This window comes from Acinonyx jubatus, chromosome B4 (genome assembly GCF_027475565.1).
Source record: "Acinonyx jubatus isolate Ajub_Pintada_27869175 chromosome B4, VMU_Ajub_asm_v1.0, whole genome shotgun sequence".
Lineage (NCBI taxonomy): Eukaryota > Metazoa > Chordata > Mammalia > Carnivora > Felidae > Acinonyx > Acinonyx jubatus.
Genome location: NC_069387.1, coordinates 101,787,465 through 101,809,497, shown reverse-complemented (window position 1 = coordinate 101,809,497; position 22,033 = coordinate 101,787,465). Strand labels below are relative to the sequence as shown.

Below are 22,033 nucleotides of genomic sequence, written 5' to 3'. Positions count from 1 at the left end.
TGCCACTAATATCCTCCCTGTAGAAATTGTAGAGCTGACACTGCACACGGTTTTAGACATCTTACCAGGTTCTGCACCATGCACATTCTTTCACTTCTCAGTTCAGCTACTAATCCATATATATCCACAAAATCATGATCATTTATATGTTGTGTTAAGTGGTCCAGAGCAATAAAAACTCCAGTTCTTCCAACTCCAGCACTGCAGGAAGAGTGAATATTGTTCAGCAAAAGATTGTTCATGTTGATAGTAAAGAAGAAAATGAATTATGATAATAATAAATCCTAAACAGTTCTTTTTCTTATTTGGAGGTAGATTTTCTTTGGAGTGTGTTTGGATTTGTATTGTTACCAAGACTAGATAGACCAAGATGATTATCATTAGCACTCTCATCAAATGTTTGAGTTTTTTTTAAATGTGAAATTTATTGTCAAATTGGTTTCCATACAACAGCCAGTGCTCAGCCCAACAGGTGCCCTCCTCAATGCCCATCACTCACTTTCCCTCCCTTCCATCCCCCATCAACCCTCAGTTTATTCTCAGTTTTTAAGAGTCTCTTATGGTTTGCCTCCCTCCCTTTCTAACTTTTTTTTCCCCCTTCCCCTTCCCCATGGTCTTCTGTTAAGTTTCTCAGGATCCACATAAGAGTGAAAACATATGGTATCTGTCTTTCTCTGTATGACTTATTTCACCTAGCATAACACTCTCCAGTTCCATCCATGTTGCTACAAAGGGCCAGATTTCATTATTTCTCATTGCCACGTAGTATTCCATTGTATATATAAGCCACAAATTCTTTATCCATTCATCAATTGATGGACATTTAAGCTCTTTCCATAATTTGGCTATTGTTGAAAGTGCTGCTATAAACATTGGGGTACAAGTGCCCCTATGCATCAGCACTCCTGTATCCCTTGGGTAAATTCCTAGCAGTGCTATTGCTGGGTCATAGGGTAGATCGATTTTAAATTTTTTGAGGAAACTCCACACTGTTTTCCAGAGAGGCTGCACCAGTTTGCATTCCCACCAAGAGTGCAAGAGGGTTCTCGTTTCTCCACATCCTCGCCAGCATCTATAGTCTGATTTGTTCATTTTAGCCACTCTGACTGGCATGAGGTGATATCTCAGTGTGGTTTTGATTTGTATTTCCCTGATGAGGAGCGATGTTGAGCATGTTTTCATGGGCCTGTTGGCCATCTGGATGTCTTCTTTAGAGAAGTGTCTATTCATGTCTTCTGCCCATTTCTTCACTGGATTATTTGTTTTTTGGGTGTGGAGTTTGGTAAGTTCTTTATAGATTTTGGATACTAGCCCTTTGTCTGATATGTCATTTGCAAATATCTTTTCCCGTTCCGTTGGTTGCCTTTTAGTTTTGTTGATTGTTTCCTTTGCTGTGCAGAAGCTTTTTATCTTGATGAGGTCCCAATAGTTCATTTTTGCTTTTAATTCTCTTGCCTTTGGAGATGTGTCAAGTAAGAAATTGCTGCAGTTGAGGTCAGAGAGGTTTTTTCCTGCTTTCTCCGCTAGGGTTTTGATGGTTTCCTGTCTCACATTCAGGTCCTTTATCCATTTTGAGTTTATTTTTATGAATAGTGTAAGAAAGTAGTCTAGTGTCATTCTTCTGCATGTTGCTGTCCAGCTCTCCCAGAACCATTTGTTAAAGAGACTTTTTTCCATTGGATATGCTTTCTTGCTTTGTCAAAGATTAGTTGGCCATACTTTTGTGGGTCCAATTCTGGAGTCTCTATTCTATTCCATTGGTCTATGTGTCTGTTTTTGTGCCAATACCATGCTGTCTTGATGATTACAGCTTTGTAGTAGAGGCTAAAGTCTGGGATTGTGATGCCTCCTGCTTTGGTTTTCTTCTTCAATATTACTTTGACTCTTCGGGGCCTTTTGTGGTTCCATACAAATTTTAGGATTGCTTGTTCTAGCTTCGAGAAGAATGCTGGTGCAATTTTGATTAGGATTGCATTGAATGTATAGATAGCTTTGGGTAGTATTGACATTTTAACAATATTTATTCTTCCAACCCATGAGCAAGGAATGTTTTTCCATTTCTTTATATCTTCTTCAATTTCCTTCATAAACTTTCTATAGTTTTCAGCATACAGATTTTTACATCTTTGGTTAGGTTTATTTATAGGTATTTTATGCTTCTTGGTGCAATTGTGAATGGGATCAGTTTCGTTTTTTGTCTTTCTGTCACTTCATTATTAGTGTATAAGAATGCAACTGATTTCTGTACATTAATTTTGTATCCTGTGACTTTGCTGAATTCATGTATCAGTTTTAGCAGACTTTTGGTGAGTCTAACGGGTTTTCCATGTATAGTACCATGTAATCTGTAAGAAGTGAAAGCTTGACTTCATCTTTGTGAATTTTGATGCATTTGATTTCCTTTTGTTGTCTGATTGCTGATGCTAGAACTTCCAACACTATGTTAAACAACGGCGGTGAGAGTGGACATCCCTGTTGTGTTCCTGATCTCAGGGGGAGAGCTCTCAATTTTTCCCCATTGAGGATGAGATTAGCTGTGGGCTTTTCATAAATGGCTTTTATGATGTTTAAGTATGTTCCTTCTATCCCAACTTTCTTGAGGGTTTTTCTTAAGAAAGGATGCTGAATTTTGTCAAATGATTTTTCTGCATCAATTCACAGAATCATGTGGTTCTTATCTTTTCTTTTATTAATGTGATGTATCACGTTGATTGATTTGTGAATACTGAAACTAGCCCTTGCAGCTCAGGAATGAATCCCATTGATCATGGTGAATAATTCTTTTTACATGCTGTTGAATTCAGTTTGCTAGTATCTTGTTGAGAATTTTTGCATCCATATTCATCAGGGATATTGGCCTGTAGTTCTTTTTTTTTTTTTTTTTTTTTTTCTGGGTCTCTGTCCGATTTGGGAATCAAAGTAATGTTGGCTTCATAGAATGAGTCTGGAAGTTTTCCTTCCCTTTCTATGTTTTGGAACAGCTTGAGAAGGATAGGTATTATCTCTTCTTTAAATGTCTGGTAGAATTCCCCAGGGAAGCCATCTGGTCCTGGACTCTTATTTGTTGGGAGATTTTTGATAACTGATTCAATTTCTTCTCTGGTTATGGGTCTGTTCAAATTTTCTATTTCTTCCTGTTTGAATTTTGGAAGTTTGTGGGTGTTTAGGAATTTGTCCATTCTTCCAGGTTGTCCAGGTTGCTGGCATATAATTTTTCATAGTATTCCCTGATAATTGCTTGTATTTCTGAGGGATTGGTTGTAATAATTCCATTTTAATTAATGATTTTATCTATTTGGGTCCTCTCCCTTTTCTTTTTGAGATGGCTGGCTAGAGGTTTATCAATATTGTTTATTTTTTAAAAAAACAAACTCTTGGTTTCGTTGATCTGCTCTGCTGTTTTTTTTTTAATTCTTTATTGTTTATTTCTGCTCTGACCTTTATTATTTCTCTTCTTCTGCTGGGTTGGGGTGTCTTTGCTGTTCTGCTTCTAGTTCCTTTAGGTGTGCTGTTAGATTTTGTATTTGGGATTTTTCTTGTTTCTTGAGATAGGCCTGAATTGCAATGTATTTTCCTCTCAGGACTGCCTTTGCTGCATCCCAAAGTGTTTGGATTGTTGTATTTTCATTTTCATTTGTTTCCATATATTTTTAAATTTCTTCTCTAATTGCCTGGTTGACCTATTCATTCTTTAGTAGGGTGTGCTCTAACCTCCATGCTTTTGGAGGTTTCCTAGACTTTTTCCTGTAGTTGATTTCAAGTTTCATAGCATTGTGGCTTGAAAGTATGCATGGTATGATCTCAATTATTTTATACTTATTAAGGGCTCTTTTGTGACCCAGTATGTGATCTATCTTGGACAATTTTACATGTGCACTTGAGAAAAAAGTATATTCTGTTGCTCTGGGATGCAGAGTTCTAAATATGTCTGTCAAGTCCATCTGATCCAATGTATCATTCAGGGCCCTTGTTTCTTTATTAATTCTGTGTCTAGATGATCTATCCAGTGTTGTAAGTGGAGTATTACAGTCCCCTGCAATTTCCAAATTCTTATCAATAAGGTTGCCTATGTTTGTGATTGTTTAATATATTTGGGGACTCCTGTATTCGGTGCCTACACATATATAATTGTTAGCTCTTCCTGATGGATAGACCCTGTAATTATTATATAATGTCCTTCTTCATCTCTTGTTACAGCCTTTAATTTAAAGTCTAGTTTGTCTGATATAAGTATGGCTACTCCAGCTTTCTTTGACTTCCAGTGGCATGATAGATAGTTCTCTATCCCCTCACTTTCAATCTGAAAGTGTCCTCAGGTCTAAAATGAGTCTCTTGTAGACAGCAAATAGATGGGTCTTGTTTTTTTTAATCCATGCTGATACCCTATGTCTTTTGGTTGGAGCATTTAGTCCATTTACATTCAGTGTTATTATTGAAAGATAATGGGTTTAGAGTCATTGTGATATCTGTAGGTTTCATGCTTGTAGTGATGTCTCTGGTACTTTGTGGTCCTTGTAACATTTCACTCATAGAGTCCTCCTTGGGATCTCTTGTAGGGCTGGCTTAGTGATGATGAATTCCTTCAGTTTTTGTTTGTTTGGAAAACCTTTATCTCTCCTATTCTGAATGACACACTTGCTGGATAAAGGGTTCTTGGCTGCATATTTTTTCTGTTCATCACATTGAAGATTTCTTGCCATTCGTTTCTGGCCTGCCAAGTTTCAGTAGATAGGTCTGCTACTACACTTTGCGTCTACCTTTGTATGTTAGGGCCTGTTTATCCCTAGCTGCTTTCAGAATTCTCTCTTTATCCTTGTATTTTGCCAGTTTCACTATGATATGTTGTACAGAAGATCGATTCAAGTTACATCTGAAGGGAGTTCTCTGTACCTCTTGGATTTCAATGCCTGTTTCCTTCCCCATATCAGGAAAGTTCTCAGCTAGGATTTGTTCAAGTATACCTTCAGCCCCTTTCTCTCTCTCTTCCTCTTCTGGAATTCCTATAATACAGATATTGTTCCATTTGATTGCAATACTTAGTTCTCTAATTCTCCCCTCATACTCCTGGATTTTTTTCTCTCTTTTTCTCAGCTTCCTCTTTTTCCATAATTTTACCTTCTGATTCAGCTATTGTCTCCTCTGTCTCTTCAATCCATGTTATTTTTTTTAACCAGTTGAACTTTTCCTCTTTCATAATATTTTAAGGGGTGTATTCGGAGAAGTATACAGATGATTTGTTTGTTTCAAGTTTTTATTTAAATTGTAGTTAGTTAACATGTAGTGTAATAATGGTTATAGGAGTACAATTTAGTGATTTAACACTTACATACAACACCCAGTGCTCCTCACAAGTGCCCTCCTTAATCCCCATCACCCATTTAGCCCATCTTCCACTCACCTGCCTTCCATCAACTTTCAGTTTGTTCTCTATAGTTAAGAGTATCTTATGGTTTGCCTTTTTCTTTATTTTTCCTTCCCCTGTGTTCCTCTGTTTTGTTCCTTAAGTTCCACATATGAATGAAATCGTATGGTATCGGTCTTTCTCTGAATGACTTATTTCACTTAGCACAATATACTCTAGCTCCGTCCACATCATTGCAAATCGCAAGATTTCATTCCTTTTGATGGCTGAGTAATATTCCTTTATATATACATACATATCAAGAAGTTTTTTTTTTAAACTGTTGAACATTTTTAACACCAGAAACCTTGTATTGCACATATTTTTGGTTACGAATAGAAATGCTGAATATTAAAAATGCCAACTGTTTAGCCCTACAGCATTTACTCTGCTTCTTACTGGCAGTCTCTCATCTGTTCTTTTCACTTTCTTTTCTTAGAATTTTTTTTTACTTCCTATAGATAATAAAATTGAAAAGCTATTTCCTTTTAAGAAATTAGCTTAGGGTTGCCTGGGTGGCTCAGTCAGTTAAGCATTTGACTTCGGCTCAGGTCACGATCTCATGGTTTGTGAGTTTGAGCCCTGCATCAGGTTGTGTGCTGACAGCTCAGAGCCTGGAGCCTGCTTCGGATTCTGGGTCTCCCTCTCTCTCTATCCCTCCCCGACTAGTGTTCTGTCTCTCTCTGTCTCTCAAAAATAAATAAATGTAAAAAAAAAGTTTTTTTAATTAAAAAAAGAAATTAGTTTCATACCCAAGGACAAGTATGTGCTCCATAGAAATCATGAACTGATAAACTTGACAAGATTTATGCAGAAATTCCCATTAGAAGAAAAAGACTCATAGCTATTCGAATGGTTAACACAGGAAGTAAATATAAAAAAAGAAAAAAAGACACAGGGAAGCCCAACTAGTCTTATAAATGTTACTTTGAACAACATAAAATTGCCATTTTTGTAGGTAAGAAATAACTGAATCTTAGCAATTTCCCATGATTCAGCCATATACGAAATAATGAGCATTACAACATAAATCCAATTATGGTAACACATATATACACATGCCTGAACAGAGTAATTGGTTATTACATTATTCAATATATTTTGAATGTCAGACCCTGTCCAGGCATCTGGGGTGCAGCTATGAACAACAATCCAAAGTCTCTGCACTTGAGGAGCTTATTTTCTAGAGGACAGTGAAGGGCAGTACACAAATACTGCATAGAATGTGCCTGGCGGTAATAAGCACTCTGAAGAAAGAGAAATCAGGTTAAGGAGAAGGTGTCTCTGATTATGTAATATTTGGAAAGAAACTCGAATAAGGGAGCACACAGTGTGAGAGGAGCACTGTAGCCGGAGGGTGTGTCTGGGGAGGTGTGTGTGGAGCATGTTCTGCATGTTGGAAGAAGAGCAAGGAGCCCAGGGCCAGGGGACTGCGGTGGAAAGGTGAGCGGGGAGAGGCGTCAGAGTACTTGCTGCAGGGCCGCAGGTGGAGCTCAAGAGCAAGGGCAGAGTCAGGGATGACTCCGGGTTCTGGCACCATGGGGAGTGGACTTGCAGTTCACCAAGATGGGGACTGAGAAGGTGGAGTGAGGTTGGAGATTGAATCAAGTGTTCTGTTTTGGACACATCAAATTTTCAGTTTTGTGGTCATTCAGGTTGTCACATTAAATTGGCAGTTAAATGTACATCTGAGTTGAGGTGAGAAGCTGGGGTTAGAGATAAAAATTTAGTAGAGTTTTAAATGATACCAAAAAGAATTATTAATTTGAGCATTCTTTTTTCTGATATTTCATCCATTTCTATTAAAAAGGGGGAGACTCTCTCTCTCTCTCTGTCTTTCTATTGAAGTATAATTGACACACAATGTGACATTAGTTTCAGGTATACAACATAGTGATTTGTTAAGTCTATAGATTATGCTCTGTTCATCACAATGTAGCTACTATCTGCTCTCTACTCTTTTTTTTTTAATTTTTTAATGTTTATTTTTGAAGGAGAGAGAGAGAGAGAGAGAGACATGAGGGGGGAGGTGCAGAGAGAAAGGGAGACACAAAATCCAAAGCAGGCTCTAGGCTTTGAGCTGTCAGCACAGAGCTCGACGTGGGGCTTGAACCTATGGACAGCGAGGTCATGACCTGAGCCAAAGTTGGACACTTAACCGACTGAGCCCCATGCTCTCTACTCTTTTTGAGGGTATAAGGGATTAGGTACTTTTCTTTTCTAATGGATGTTAGTGTCAGTATATGTGCAAGACACAAAGAAGCTAAAGGCAGCTACTGTTCATTAAAAATTTTAATCATCAATGACCCAGCTTAACAGGAATAGTTGACTTTAGAAGCAAGCTGTTAATCTATTTATATCATACACTATTTTGATGAAAATGTTATGTTTAGGGAGGGGAAATGGAAATAAGACAGTAAAAATGAGGCTTTTAATCTTTGTTCTGTAGGCTTTTTAAACCTAAATATTGTTTAGATATTTTGTAATGAGCAAGCATTTATGTATTACCTTTATAATTAAAAAAAATGTAAAATATTCCTAGAAAATATATAACCATTTAAATCACATATTGAATTTTCTCCTCTAAATAAAAGTAAAAAACTTGGATGGATTAATATTTTCTTACATCTTTAACCAGACTGATTACAGCATACACCTGTTAGAAAAATTATCAATCAGTTATTGGAAAAATTATAATTAATAATTTATTAATTATTAATGTGACTAAGTACTGTTACTTAATAATTTTATTGCAGTAATAGATATGTAACAAACAATTTACCATTTTAACCATATTTAAGTACACAACTCAGTTGGCATGAAACACATTCACAACATTGTGCAACCATCACCACTATCCATTTCCAGAACTTTTTCATCATCCCAAGCAGAAGTTCTCATGAAACAACTAATTAAACAACATATGCATTATAACTCCCCATCTCTCTCTCCCTCAAGTCCCTGGTAACCACAATTTTACTTTCTGTCTCTATGAATTTACCTATTCTAGGCATCTCATGTAAATGGAATCATAAAATAGTGTATTATTATCCACTTTTTCTCTAATTTACAAACCAATTGTTGAAGAGACACAAGTTGAGACTTATTTAGATCTATCATGTTAGAAAACACAAATTAAATCAATCTGTCCAGAAAAACTCTGAATGCTAAAAACCTTGAATTTTATTTCTAAGTATTAAATACCAATGAAAATGAGGAGACAATTTTCAACTTGCAGTTATATTCTCTTAACCATGTTCAAAAAGCTAGCCAAAGAAGGACATGAGAGTAGCTAAAGTTTGTACAAATTTGTTATAATACTTGGGTTGGTCACATAATTTAATCTTTATTTTAAAGTTCATTTTCTTTTATTCTTTACAACTCAAATCTAAAAATTCTTTTTACAAAAAATTAAATTATGATAGTAGACTAATGCCAATTGAAATAATAAAGGATCTGATGTTTATTTGTAAAATTCTTAAAATCCTACACACACACACACATGACACCATACACACACACACACACACACACACACACACACACATCAATGAGGGGCTACAATTAAAAAAAATTTAAAGACTTTCCTTTGAGAGGCATAATCCAGTCAAGACTTCAGGAAAGTTCCCTTATCAATGGTATCATGATAATCAAAAGACACATTGGGTTTACATGCCATTTCTAGTGTTTCATATAATGTTCTGAAAATATCTTCCTTACCTGCAGTGAACAATCATAGGTGTTGTGTCATGTGCTCTGCTTGCTCGAACCAACTTTACAAAGTGAACCAGAGGGGCACTGTTTTCAGGGACTCCATGCTCAGGCCAAGCAGTAAAGTTGCACTGTCTCACAGTCATACAATCTCCATGCTAGGCAACATGACAGATTAAAGAAGCACGATACAATTATTAAAGTACCACAATGAAGGTTTAAGGCAGCTTATGTCTTAGCTTTTGAAGGTGATCTTTTAAAAATGACTATTTACCAAATGGAAGAAACTATAGTTTCATGATTTCCTGCAAGACAGGTCTTCTATTATTGCTACAATAAAGCAAATTGCCTTTCAGCATGAATGGCAACAATAAAAAAGCTTACAAACAGAGGATAATATAGAGTGTTTATATTCAAATGTAGTGTAACATTTCGTAGGACAAGAATTGTAGATTTTAAAACAATTTTGTTCTGGGGCACCTGGGTGGTTTAATTGGTGAAGCATGGTTCAGTCGGTTAAGCATCCGACTTTGGCTCAGGTCATGATCTCACGGTTTGTGAGTTCAAGCCCCATGTGGGGTTCTGTGCTGACAGCTCAGAGCCTGGAGCCTGCTTCAGATTCTGTGTCTCCCTCTCTCTCTCTTGCTCTGAACCTTCCCCACTCACTCTCTGTCTCTGTCTCTCTCCCTCAAGAATAAACATTTACAAATTAAAAAAAAAAAACAACAACAATTTTGTTCCAAAACGCAAACACATTCACCTATTATTCAAAACACAGGTAATGAGTGTCTGATAATGTTAGAAAGTATAAATTTCCTTAGATAATTTTCTGTGTGTATAGGCATTTATACAAACTGGTAAGTGGGATCCCATACTATACCTTATGTATTGGTTCTGGATTAAATAGAAAATCAAATTATTAAGGTGAGGAGAGATTACTGATTAAGGAAATTCCTGTTTTAAGTCAAATATTATAGTTTCTTCATCAAATAAAAACCTAATAATCTAGTTATTTCCTTCTGTTTTTCCTTTGTCTACCTAACAATTTGGTGATAATTGGTTAATGTAAACTTTAACCATGAGATTTGGAATTAAACAAAGTGACACAGATATTGAGGTCAGTTACCAACTAAAAACTTTGGTTTAGAAAATATTAGGAAAGCACTGTTGAATGTAGAGGTATTGTTGCAAGGGGCAGTTCTGGAAATTAATTTTACTTCTAGACATTTAGAGACTCATATTTACTATTGTGTTCCCCTCCATTGCCTTTTTTTACCCTTTCAATTTTCAGATCCCTGATGGTCCAATCTATTTGAACATCCTCCATTAGCTTTGTAATCACTATATCTCCAAAGACAGTAACTGGTTTGTTGTCCTCTGGCCAATACTGATGGCATCTGATCTGTATTCAGAGAAAATCAGCAGTCATAAGAACCACTGTTATATTAAAATATATATCACAGTTATTGCTACTAAGTTAAAACTGCCTCATAGACAGATGTCTAAGTTATTGATGACTCACAGCATTAGCTGAAATTGTCACACATATATTAAGACAATTGTAAGATAACATCTTGTGAAAGATTTTTAAATAACTTACCCGTCCTTTTTCAAAACACTGTGTTAGCATTACTAATGTTTTTGCTCTGGTTTCCCACACCATTCTCCAAAAATCCCCAACTGTTCCTGGTAATGGACCTTGGGTGGCAATAAATTCATTTGGACATAGGTAGCCCTAAAAGGATATAATTACAACATTAAATATATGCGCAATACATAAAAATATACTGGTTGTAAAATATATAATACAATGTTGAATTTACCTACAAATTCACTATCTTGAATGAAGTACCATTAATATTTTGTTCAATTTCTTTACAGTATTAAAAGATGTACATTCTTCCATTGAAATAATATTTATGAGTTCCTACTGTGTGCTAGGCACTGTTCTAGGAATTGGGGATTCAAGCCCTGGCAAAGACACTAAAATTCTTCTTCTCATTTATCGTATATTCTAGTTAGGGGGAGATAGACATTGTCTATTAATAAGTCCATTAAATAACCAAATTACACAGAATTTTTAAAGTGATAAGTGCTATGAAAGAGGGTTTTCAGAAAATATGGTGTTCAGAAAAGACTCATGGGTAATATCTTAGGAAAATGTGAAAAAGGAAGGGAGTAAGCTCTGCAGGATTTGGGGGAAAGTATTCCAGGTACGAAGTCAAGTGTAACAGCATTAGAGGAATAATATGTCTAGAATTTAATAGCAAGTGGCTGGAGTGGAGTAAATGAGGGAAGGCAGTTATAGAAGATGACGTAAGAAAGAACAGGGGAGGGAGGATAAGGGTACTTTACATCCTAGTAGATAATTATAAGACTGGTTTTTACTCTGGATGATACAGAAACCTGATGAAAGGCTTTCAACATACAGTGTTCAAAGCATACACTCTATATGGTTTAGCAGTTTTACTCTGGTTTCTGTAAGAAGACCAGCCTATAGGGGTTAAAAAGTGAAAGGAGGGGTTACGTGGGTGGCTCATTAAACAAGTCTGATTCTTGATTTCGGCTCAGGTCATGATCTCAGTTTGTGGGATGGAGCTCTACATCAGGCTCTGCACTGACAGCATGGAGCCTACTTGGGATTCTCTCTCTCTTTCCCTCTGCCTTCCCCTGCTCATGTGCTTGCTCACTCTCTTTCCAAATACATACATACATACATACATACATACATACATACATACATACATATGTTTTTAAAAAGGTGAAAGAAGGAGAGTGGTTAGAAGGTTATTGCAACAATCGAACCACGGGGGTTATTTGGCTGACAGCAATGGGGATGGTGAGAAGTGATAAAATATGGATATATTTTGAAGACAGAGTTAAGAGAATTTGCTGACGGACTGGATATTGGGTACAAGAATTTCAGAGGAAGATGGGGAAGACTTCTGGATGCAGATTTGAAGGGAAAATTAGGAATTTATAATTGACATATTAAACCTGAAATCCTTGTTAGATATTCAAGTGGGAATATCATGAAGGCAATTGGGTATATGAGTCTGAAATTCAGGAAGACATCCAAACTGGATGCATAATTTGAAAGTAATCATTGAATAGGTCTCAGTTAAAACACAAGAATGGATGAAATCATGAGGAAATGCATTTGGAAAGAAATCATAAATTCAAGAATTGAGCTCTAGATAATTCCATTGTTTGGTGGTGGAGGAGATAACAGAGAACCAATGAGACTGAGAGGAAAGAGTCAAAGTTGTAGATGGAAAATCAAGAGAATGATGTCCTGGATACCCAATGAAGGAAGTGTTTCAAGGATGAGTAATGGTAATTATGGTAATCGAATAATGGTAATCGAATGGTAATCATTCGATTTATAAAATGTTTTTGCCAGTCATTTGCATTTCACTTTTTTTAGGGACTAAATGTCCTTTGGTACTATAGTATTCTATCAAAGTAGGGACAAATCTGTTTCTGATGTTATTACAGTTCATTTTCATCATGGGTTTAATATTTAATTTCTAATTATAGTAAAAATATATCCTTAAGTTAAAGTAAGTTAGAGAATTGTGGTTTTGATGACTTTCTCATGTCCCATTGCATAGTGTTATTATTGTTAGCTCTCTTGAAAATATTTCTAAACTCATTTGTAAAGTTAGTGGCTGTTTATAGGGATGCAGTATCTTTTTTCCTCCCTACCTCTCTCCCACAGTCTATCCACTATTGAAATGTTCCAAGCTCTCTGTGAGTCCTAGCTTCAGGAGCACAATTCCCAAGAACAGCCAAGGGCAGAGGGATAAACACGTATTAATCTAGTTACAGACCCTGGCCTGGAGTTTCCCAATCTTAAGGTACTTCCCTCGGACCACCTTCTGGTCTTCCCTTTTCCTTTCCCCAGACTTGGTGTTCTGCTTTTCCATCTGAAGAGTATTTTGCTTTCTTCCTTACCTCCCTGTACAGTTTTCCTCCCTTTTCCTCTAGCACTCCAAGAGAGAGAAATAAGAATCCAGTGTCCATTTGTAGATTTCTCCTGTCTTTTGCTTCTGGAAAAAGTGTTCATGAACTTTCAGATGGAGGTGCCATGGAACAAAATTGGGGAGTGGGGGGAAATATCAGATGTATATTTCTGAGAAGTCTTTACTCTTTCCGAGGGAAGACTGCCTGACTTTGGGGATGGTGAAGTAAGGGACACTATGATTTAATGGCTTTTCTATTTCCATCTGTTCCTGGCATTTCAAGCAAAGATTTACCCGAAAGCTAAGAGCAACAATATACTGCCCACTCCAATTCTGAAATCTTCCTTAATGTAGGGTGCTTTCCATCAGAGCCTGCTTACCATGCAGCTCAGTAATGATTTTGAATATCATTACATGTGGGTCATAGTGACTTTGTTGTAAGATTTATTATATTACAACATCACTTGATTATAGCAGGATATATATATTCAGAATTCTTAGTTTATTGCTCACCCTGCATTATCATCTTCTTATGGCTGTTTCCTGACAACCTATAATATTTAGAAGGGACACTGGGGTTTCATGAATATTCCTTTGTTTATGTAATCTGTGTAGGTTTAGTTATACCTACTAAAACCATCAGTTTCCTTTGTAATCACATTCATGCCCTATACTGTTACCCTATATCTGGTTGAACATTAGAGGATGTGAGCTATTCTTTTGTACCTACTTATTGGGGAATAAAAATTATACAAATCAATACATCACTGACACAATTATTTGCCTTTGTCCTGTTCTATAGTATCACAAAACACATGATCATTAGCACATTGATTAAAGTTAAATGCATATATGCATCATTCTGTAAATCAAAGTAAAACTTCAGCATGCTATAGAGTTTAGGCTACAATGAAAATAATCACAAGATTTCACCAAAATCTTTAGAGAAGAATTACATTTTCAAGGGAATTAATAATTTCATAAGTGACTAAAATATTCTTACTGCAACAGAAAATGTGTGTGGTTTTTCAAAATGGATTTAAAGTTCTTGCAGAAAAATAGGCTTGATTTAAAGTTTTTGCATAAATATTCAAAAGATCCCTTAACTCCTCTGAACCCTCCCTCACTTCCCCTATTAATAAATCTTAAATTCTCCAATTATTTATTTCTTTCACAATAGGACCCAATATATGACTGTAATTATGGAGTTATAATTAATTAATATAGAACTTAGAATGAATTTTCCCCCCTTAACAGAGGTTTCAAGGCAGGATGGAGCATCACATAAGCAGAGTTCCAGTGGGACCAAAGGCAATGGCAGGCCTGGGAGTGAAGACCTATGAACAAGAAAATAATAAAGGACTATGGGCAGCAAAAAACAAACAACCCAGTTAATAAATGGGCAGAATATATGAATAGACACCTTTCCAAAGAAGACATCCGGATGGCTAACAGACAGATGAAAAGATGCTCAAAAATCACACATCATCAGGGAAATACAAATCAAAACCACATTGAGATACCACCTCATACTGGTCAGAATGGCTAAACTTAACACAAGAAACAACAGATGTTGGCGAGGATGCAGAGAAAGGGGAAACCTCTTGCACTGTTGCTGGGAATGTATACTGGTGCGGCCACTCTGGAGAATAGTATGGAGTTTCCTCAAGAAACTAAAAATAGAACTACCCTACAATCCAGCAATTGCACCAGTAGGTATTTACCCAAAGGATACAAAAATACAAATTAGAAGGGGTACACCATCTACATATGCACCCCAATGTTTATAGCAGCACTTTCAACAATAGCCAAATTGTGGAAAAAGCCTAAATGTCCATCAACTGATGAATGGATAAAGAAATTGTGGTTTATATACACAATGGAGTACTATGTGGCAATGAGAAAGAATGAAATATGGCCCTTTGTAGCAACGTGGATGGAACTGGAGAGTGTGATGCTAAGTGAAATAAGCCATACAGAGAAAGACAGATACCATATGCTTTCACTCTTATGTGGATCCTGAGAAACTTAACAGAAACCCATGGGGGAGGGGAAGGAAAAAAAAAAGAGGTTAAAGTGGGAGAGAGCCAAAGCATAAGAGACTCTTAAAAACTGAGAACAAGCTGAGGGTTGATGGGGGGTGGGAGGGAGGGGTGGGTAGGTGATGGGCATTGAAGAGGGCATCTTTTGGGATGAGCACTGGGTGTTGTATGGAAACCAATTTGACAATAAATTTCATATATTAAAAAAAAAGATGTGGTATATACACACAATGGAATATGACTCAGCCATCAAAAAGAATGAGATCTTGCCATTTGCAACTATTGTAGATGGAGCTAGAGTGTATTATGCTAAGAGACGTCAGTCAGAGGATGACAATTACCATTAATTTCACTCATATGTGGAATTTAGGAAACAAAACAGATGAACATACGGAAAGGGAGTAGAGAGAATAAAGGGAAATAAACCACAAGAGACTCTTCACAATAGAGAACAAACTGAGGTTTGATGGAGGGAGGTGGGTGGGAAATGGGCTAGATGGGTAATGGGTACTAAGGAGGGCACTTATGATGAGCACTGGGTGTTGTATGTAAGTGATGAATCACCGAATTCTACTTCTGAAACCAATATTGCACTGTATGTTAACTAACTAAAATATTAAAAATAATTAAAATTAAAATAAAAAAAATAAAGTTAAAAATTAAAAAAAAGAAAAACAGACTAGGGGCAGTAGAGGAAACCCTCAGGTGACTGTAGGGTCACCATGATAAGGATGGTTAACTTTGCTATATGTTAGAATTAAAGCCAGGGTGTGAAAACATAAGGGAGCATATCTTGTTTTTTAAAAAAAACAACTGTATATTGGAGCTGTTCAGAGATAGAATCATCTGCCTTAGGAGGAAGTAGGTGAATCAATGCTGAGAGAAGCTAATAGGATTTTTAAAGAGACAGTTCCAAGGTGAATGGTTGACTTAAATAAGAACAAGGGCAATTCCTAACCCTGAGATTCCTCAGAGTGGTTGTGTCAACCCAAGTGGAGGTCTTGGGTGCATTTAAAGTTTCCATATACCTATGATACGGAAGAGCACTGAGAAGTCAAAGAGCCATGGAGAAGGAGAGGAAGCCCAAAAATCACATTGGTTTCATTCAATTTTCAATCCAATGCAGCAAGCTTTTATTATCTATGATGTGCCAGATAGTTCATTAGGCATGCCACAAAATTCATCCCATGTTGGTTCATTTATGTTCTTTTATATTTTTATATTATTTTTATGTTTATTTTTGAGAGAGAGAGAGAGACAGAGTGCAAGCAGGGGAGGGGCAGAGAGAGAGGGAGACATGGAATCCAAAGCAGTCTCTAGTCTCAGCCATCAGCACAGAGCCCGACATAGGACTGGAACCCACGAACTGTGAGACCATGACCTGAGCTGAAGTTGGACGCTTAACTGACTGAGCCACCAGGTGCCCACCTTTTTTTTTTTAATGTTTATTTATTTTTGGGAGAGAGAGTACGAGAGAGCGAGTGGAGGAGGGGCAGAGAGAGGGAGAGAGAGAGAATCTCAAGCAGGCCTTGCACTGTCAGTGCAGAACCCAATACAGGGCTTGAACCCACGAACCATGAGATCATAACCTGAGCTGAAATCAAGAGTCAGAAGCTTAACTGACTGATCCACCCAGGTGCCCCTCATTTATGTTCTTTGAGCAGGTACAATGGAGTGCACATTCTCCAGGTAGCTGAGGATAAAAAGTAGAACATGACATCATAGTCCCATTGAAGGACTGAAAACCTAGATGGGAAGAAGAGCATGCTATTTTTGTATTATATGGACATAACTATCTATTTGACTGATTTTTTTCTTTGTAAGAGAGATTGACAGACCTTTTTATGCACAAATAATATACTGACAAATATAAAATAGTGGAAAGGCCTGTGTCACTTACTAGTGACATGATTGTTGGTAAACTGCAATCTCTATTAGGAGCCTCCATTTCCCCATCTATAAAAGGGAGGTACCTAGTGTTGTTGTGAGGGACTGGCACATTAAAATCCATAGAGTTTATAATTAATTTCTTATCTAAAATAGTTGGAAGAGTAATATAATTGAAGTATTTATGTTTTATAAGAATATAAAACAAAAAAATGGTGACTTACAGAAACATAGCTGGCATTAATATAATCTGATCCCGGAATACTAGTATCAGCTATCAGCTTCACTCTGTTATTATTATCTAGAGGAAAATATGAGACATTAATGCCAATTCATTTTTAAAATTGCCACTACTTTCTTTCCTATAAAAATAATACAAAGAAATTCATGACATAACATCGAACATTACAGATAGCCATAAAATTAAAGAAGTTCCCTCTTATCTCATATTTCCACTGCCCAGAGACAATGACTATTAATATGTTCTTGTACATACTTCCAGAATCTTCTGTACATATTCATAAAAAATTAACCACAAATGGAATTATTGTGGTTAAAAACCACAAATTTTCTGCAATTTTTTTCATTTACCTATGTATGTCTTTCCATATTATCATAGACAAAATGTCTAGCTCATTATTTTAAACATATGGTATTTCACTGATTGGATATATTAATTTAACTCTTATGATGATTTAAATTCATCTCATTTTGTTATTGCAAAATGCCGAATAAATATATTTAAACTATTTGCAGTGTATTTGTAGAATGCATTACCAGCAGTAGAATTCCTAAATCGTATTGTGCATTTCAAATTTTGAAAGATATTGCCAAATTGTTCTCTAATTATATAAGTTCATACTCCGAACAAAAGTGTTTGAACAATTCTGTTTCTTATTTTCACTACCATAAAATATTATTAAACATTTTAATTTATGATATTTTGATAGATACAAATTTATATCTCATAATATTTATTTTTATTTCCTTAAATGTGAATGTAATTGATCTGAGGTTATTTGTGTATTGGCCATTTTAAATAACTTTTTTAACTGACTTTTCATATTATGCTATTTTTCTATTAAAAATATTTTATAATGAAAATATGCTTACATGTATTGAATGAAATTTTCTTCTTCTCATTTATTTTACTCTATCAATCAATGGAGCTGCTAGCTATCTTGCCATACATAAAATTTACAGGTTTTTATAATCAAATTTCTAATTACTTTTCCTCATGGAATTATGGCTTCTTGTGTCATTCATACAAAGGTGTCGGTCACATCAATGTTTTTATTTGTACAAATTCATTCATAATTTCTTCTAGAACTTTAATGGGTTTTTCTGCTTTTGTTTTAACTATTTCAATCTTTGATCCATAGGAATTTATTATTATTTTTTATGGAACGAGCTAAAATATATTTTTTATTGTTTGTTTCTTTGTTGCCATTTGGAACAACAGTCTCAATTTGTTAACATTCCATCATTCCCCCTTACTCAAAATACTACTGTTATTATACACTAGATTTCTCTATGCATTTAGGCCTATTTCTGGACTATTTATTCCTTTCCATTAATTTTTCTGCCTATTCTTTCTTTAATACCAAACTTTTAATGATTATTCTTTAGAATATTTTAAGTTCTGGTAAAACTAGATGCCCCTAACCATTATTTTTTTCAAAAAAGGGGTTCAAAATTATTTTTTGTGAGGATATTTACCACTTTGGTATTACAGTCAGAGAATGTCCAGTGATAATTTTAACTAGTCATGAAAATGATACAAAATACCATTACTACATCTTTATTTTGAAGTTTTTTTTTTTTTTTTCCTAATCTCATGAGGAAGACACTTGGTAGTGGAGGAACAATTGGTAAATGGCTTTGGGTTTGAATTCCAAATGAATCATCTGTTATCTACCATATAAATGGACTTGGGTGAATTCCTTAACTTCTCTTCTCCTTCATTACCTAAACTATAATATATAGTTATAATATTTATTTTTAGAATTTTCTTGAGGAAAACTTACACGAAAGCTTCTGGAACTTATAAAGCTGAGTAGAACTTGATACATGCTCTCATGTTCTTAAAGCTTAAACACATGTTACTTGTTAAATGACTATGCTGCATCATTAGAGTTAAAATGACCTGCCCTATAGGTTTAGAGATGGGGAATGTTTAAGCAAATTTATGCAAATGATTTATGCCTCAAAGACTTTGAATTTGGTGTGCTATAACTATTTTAATGACCTTGTGGCTAGTCCTGTAACTTAGGAAGGGATGCCAGCAGGCTTCTATTCACTTGATATGCCTGCTTATAACTATCTGAGTCAACAGCAAGCTAAACTTTTCTTCGTGGTGTTGGAACATTTCTGAAGGTCATAGTGTCCTGTCAAACAGAGATTTGGAAATCTCTTTTGCAAGCATTTGCTGCTAATTCTAGTACCTTAAAGCCCTGTAAGCTAATATCTTCTATAATGCACTGTGATATTTGAAATCCCACTTCCTACATTACTCAGGGGAAACAATGTACTTCACTAAGCTGTCTCAAGCTAAAATTCAGAGTCTATTAAAATGAATTCATTCTCTATGGGAGAAAAAAACGTTTCTTCAGCTTAATGGCTTCTCTGCAAGCACAGCGGGAGAATATATTTAGTTTAAACATCTCATTTCCTTGTACTGTGTGTGTGTGGCAGGGGTACACTTACCCATAGAGGTGGCTGTGAGTTTATAGCTCGCCTTCTAACCCAGGTTAGGGAACTGTGCTTGTTATGTCCAGACTATAGACCCTAAAGTCCTGTTACTAAAGCTTATTCACCAAGAAAGTTAGTGGCTTTTAAAAATAAGCAATCTATTATTGATTCAACAATCATAAGCACTAACACTGAGAGCATGTTCCAGTACTGTGCAGAGTGGGTTAAATAATTATTTCATTAATCCTCACAGTAAGCTCACGAGGTGGACACCACTGAATGGTACATGTAGTCACTAAGGCTGTTAGTAGGTACACAGGATTGCAGCCTAGCAAGTTTCATTGGAGCCCACACATTCTTAGTAGTTTTACTATATGCAGGCAGTAGGTATTCATTGAATTAATTAATTATTCTAATAACATTCTTGAAGAATAGAGAAATCTACCTAATACAATTATTTCTTATAGGACCTCCAATTCTCTAAGAGGATAGTTAAGAAACATTTTTCCCCTACAAATCCATGAAAAGATATTGAATGTGGATGTAATACATTATTTGAAAAAGTGCCATAAATTTTTCTGGACTGAAATCAAGAAAGCAGAAAAAAATTAGACATTGTCCATTTGCCTCTAGTAAAGGTGAAACATGCATGAAATTCTAATTATGATATTCCAAACATCCTTGATGTGTAATTCCACCATTAACAATTATTTTTTGTCTTAGCCTCAGATTTGAAGAATGGGGCAATCATACTCCTCAAATCTTCTTGTTGTTTTAAGGTTTTTTATTTACTTCCATTGACCACTCTTATTCTCTTCCTGTCTTATAAGTAATAAAGCTATGTGGTCTGACTTTTCTTATAGTAATAATGTGAATCCTGATAATAATGCACTGGGATCTTAATAATAAAAGATTGAAATGTCACATTTAAAAAATATTTTGCTAACATCTCAAATTTCTACATATTTTCAATTAGGTACCCTTTGATCTTTGGAAATAAGTTAGCCATATTTGGTTTACTTATTTTATATATACTGATAGATTAGAAATCACTTCAGCCAAATATATGAATGTAAATAGATATGAAATATTCCATAATAAATGTCTTTCAATTAGATTATAGTATTCATTTTCACTGAAAAGCATTGAATAGGAATGAAGCAAACAAGTATGGAAGAAATATAGATAGAGACAAATATAAAAATATGAGAAATTCCCTATCTCTTAAACTTATAATGCATCTGACCCAGGTTAACTCTCTGAAAGGGAAAACAAAAGGATCCACTGAGAAACACAGACATTTAGAGATGCAATACTAACATTCGGTCATTCCTACAATAGTGTCTGATTTGTCAACTTGCTCCTAAAGTCATTCACGTATTATTTGCTTTGTTCCAGGAAGGATTTTGTGTGATTAAAGCTATTTGCATTTTCATCCTATCCTAATTCTTGGGAATTAGCAGATTCCACTAGATGACTACTTCCTATATCACGTTTCCCTAAATTTGTTTACTTCATGCCTCAGTTATCCTCCAGTTCTAGAATATCAGAATTTGCTCCATGTCTTCCTATCCACATCCTTTATTATTTTACAGTCTGCGAGTGTATCCTTCTCCACGTCTGTGTCTTCCTAGACAGAAGAGTTCAATTTTTAAGTAAGGATTTTACCAATATAGAACATAGAAAAATATATATATTACTATTATATTATTATATATTATATTTGTATATTGTGTATCATTATAATACATAATATTATATATTATTATATATTAGAATATTTTAAAATTAGGAATATTTAAAAATTCTAGATTTTGAAACAATATTAACAATATTTCAGAACACCACAAATAGCACTTGTTTATTTCATAGTAGGAAGTGAACTGTATCAGAATATAGACAGTAGGCACACGTGTTCAAAATATGTAATATCAAACATACAGCTATTATTAACAGAGGAATATAATTATTTTTCCTTTCACATCGCTGCTAATTCTTAAAACAACAATGCAGTTTCTTTTCTCATTGATTGAAAAATGAAGTATGGCTTACTATGGTGAGACACAACCCTGCCTTCTTTGTAAAACCAATCCTGGTAAGCATACGTTTACTCCGATCTTCGGTGAATAGTTTGCAATGCATTTTTTTATATTCCGTAAGAAAGCACTGCCCTGCTTTTAAGGGAAACTAATGCACAAAGTTACATGTTTCTCTTTTCATTTGAGAACTGGATCTGTAGGAAGATGTTAGAGAGGTTCCTTACTTGGGTTAAATTACAAAGCTAAGAAACTATTAGGTCTACAGTTTCTTGCACCTGCATAAGTGAACCTTGTGTG

General features: G+C 35.4%; 1 protein-coding gene across 1 annotated transcript in view; it reads right to left on the bottom strand.

Moving 5' to 3' along the window:
- Positions 1 to 22,033, bottom strand: part of PTPRQ (protein tyrosine phosphatase receptor type Q) — a gene marked incomplete at its 5' end in the record, with an annotated part of 212,348 nt that overhangs the window by 11,204 nt on the left and 179,111 nt on the right. Inside the window, 5 exons of the mRNA XM_053199634.1 lie at positions 66 to 201; positions 9,122 to 9,270; positions 10,389 to 10,514; positions 10,713 to 10,847; positions 17,231 to 17,307. Of these exons, the coding sequence (XP_053055609.1) occupies positions 66 to 201; positions 9,122 to 9,270; positions 10,389 to 10,514; positions 10,713 to 10,847; positions 17,231 to 17,307 (623 nt within the window). The remainder of the gene's footprint in view (positions 1 to 65; positions 202 to 9,121; positions 9,271 to 10,388; positions 10,515 to 10,712; positions 10,848 to 17,230; positions 17,308 to 22,033) is intronic.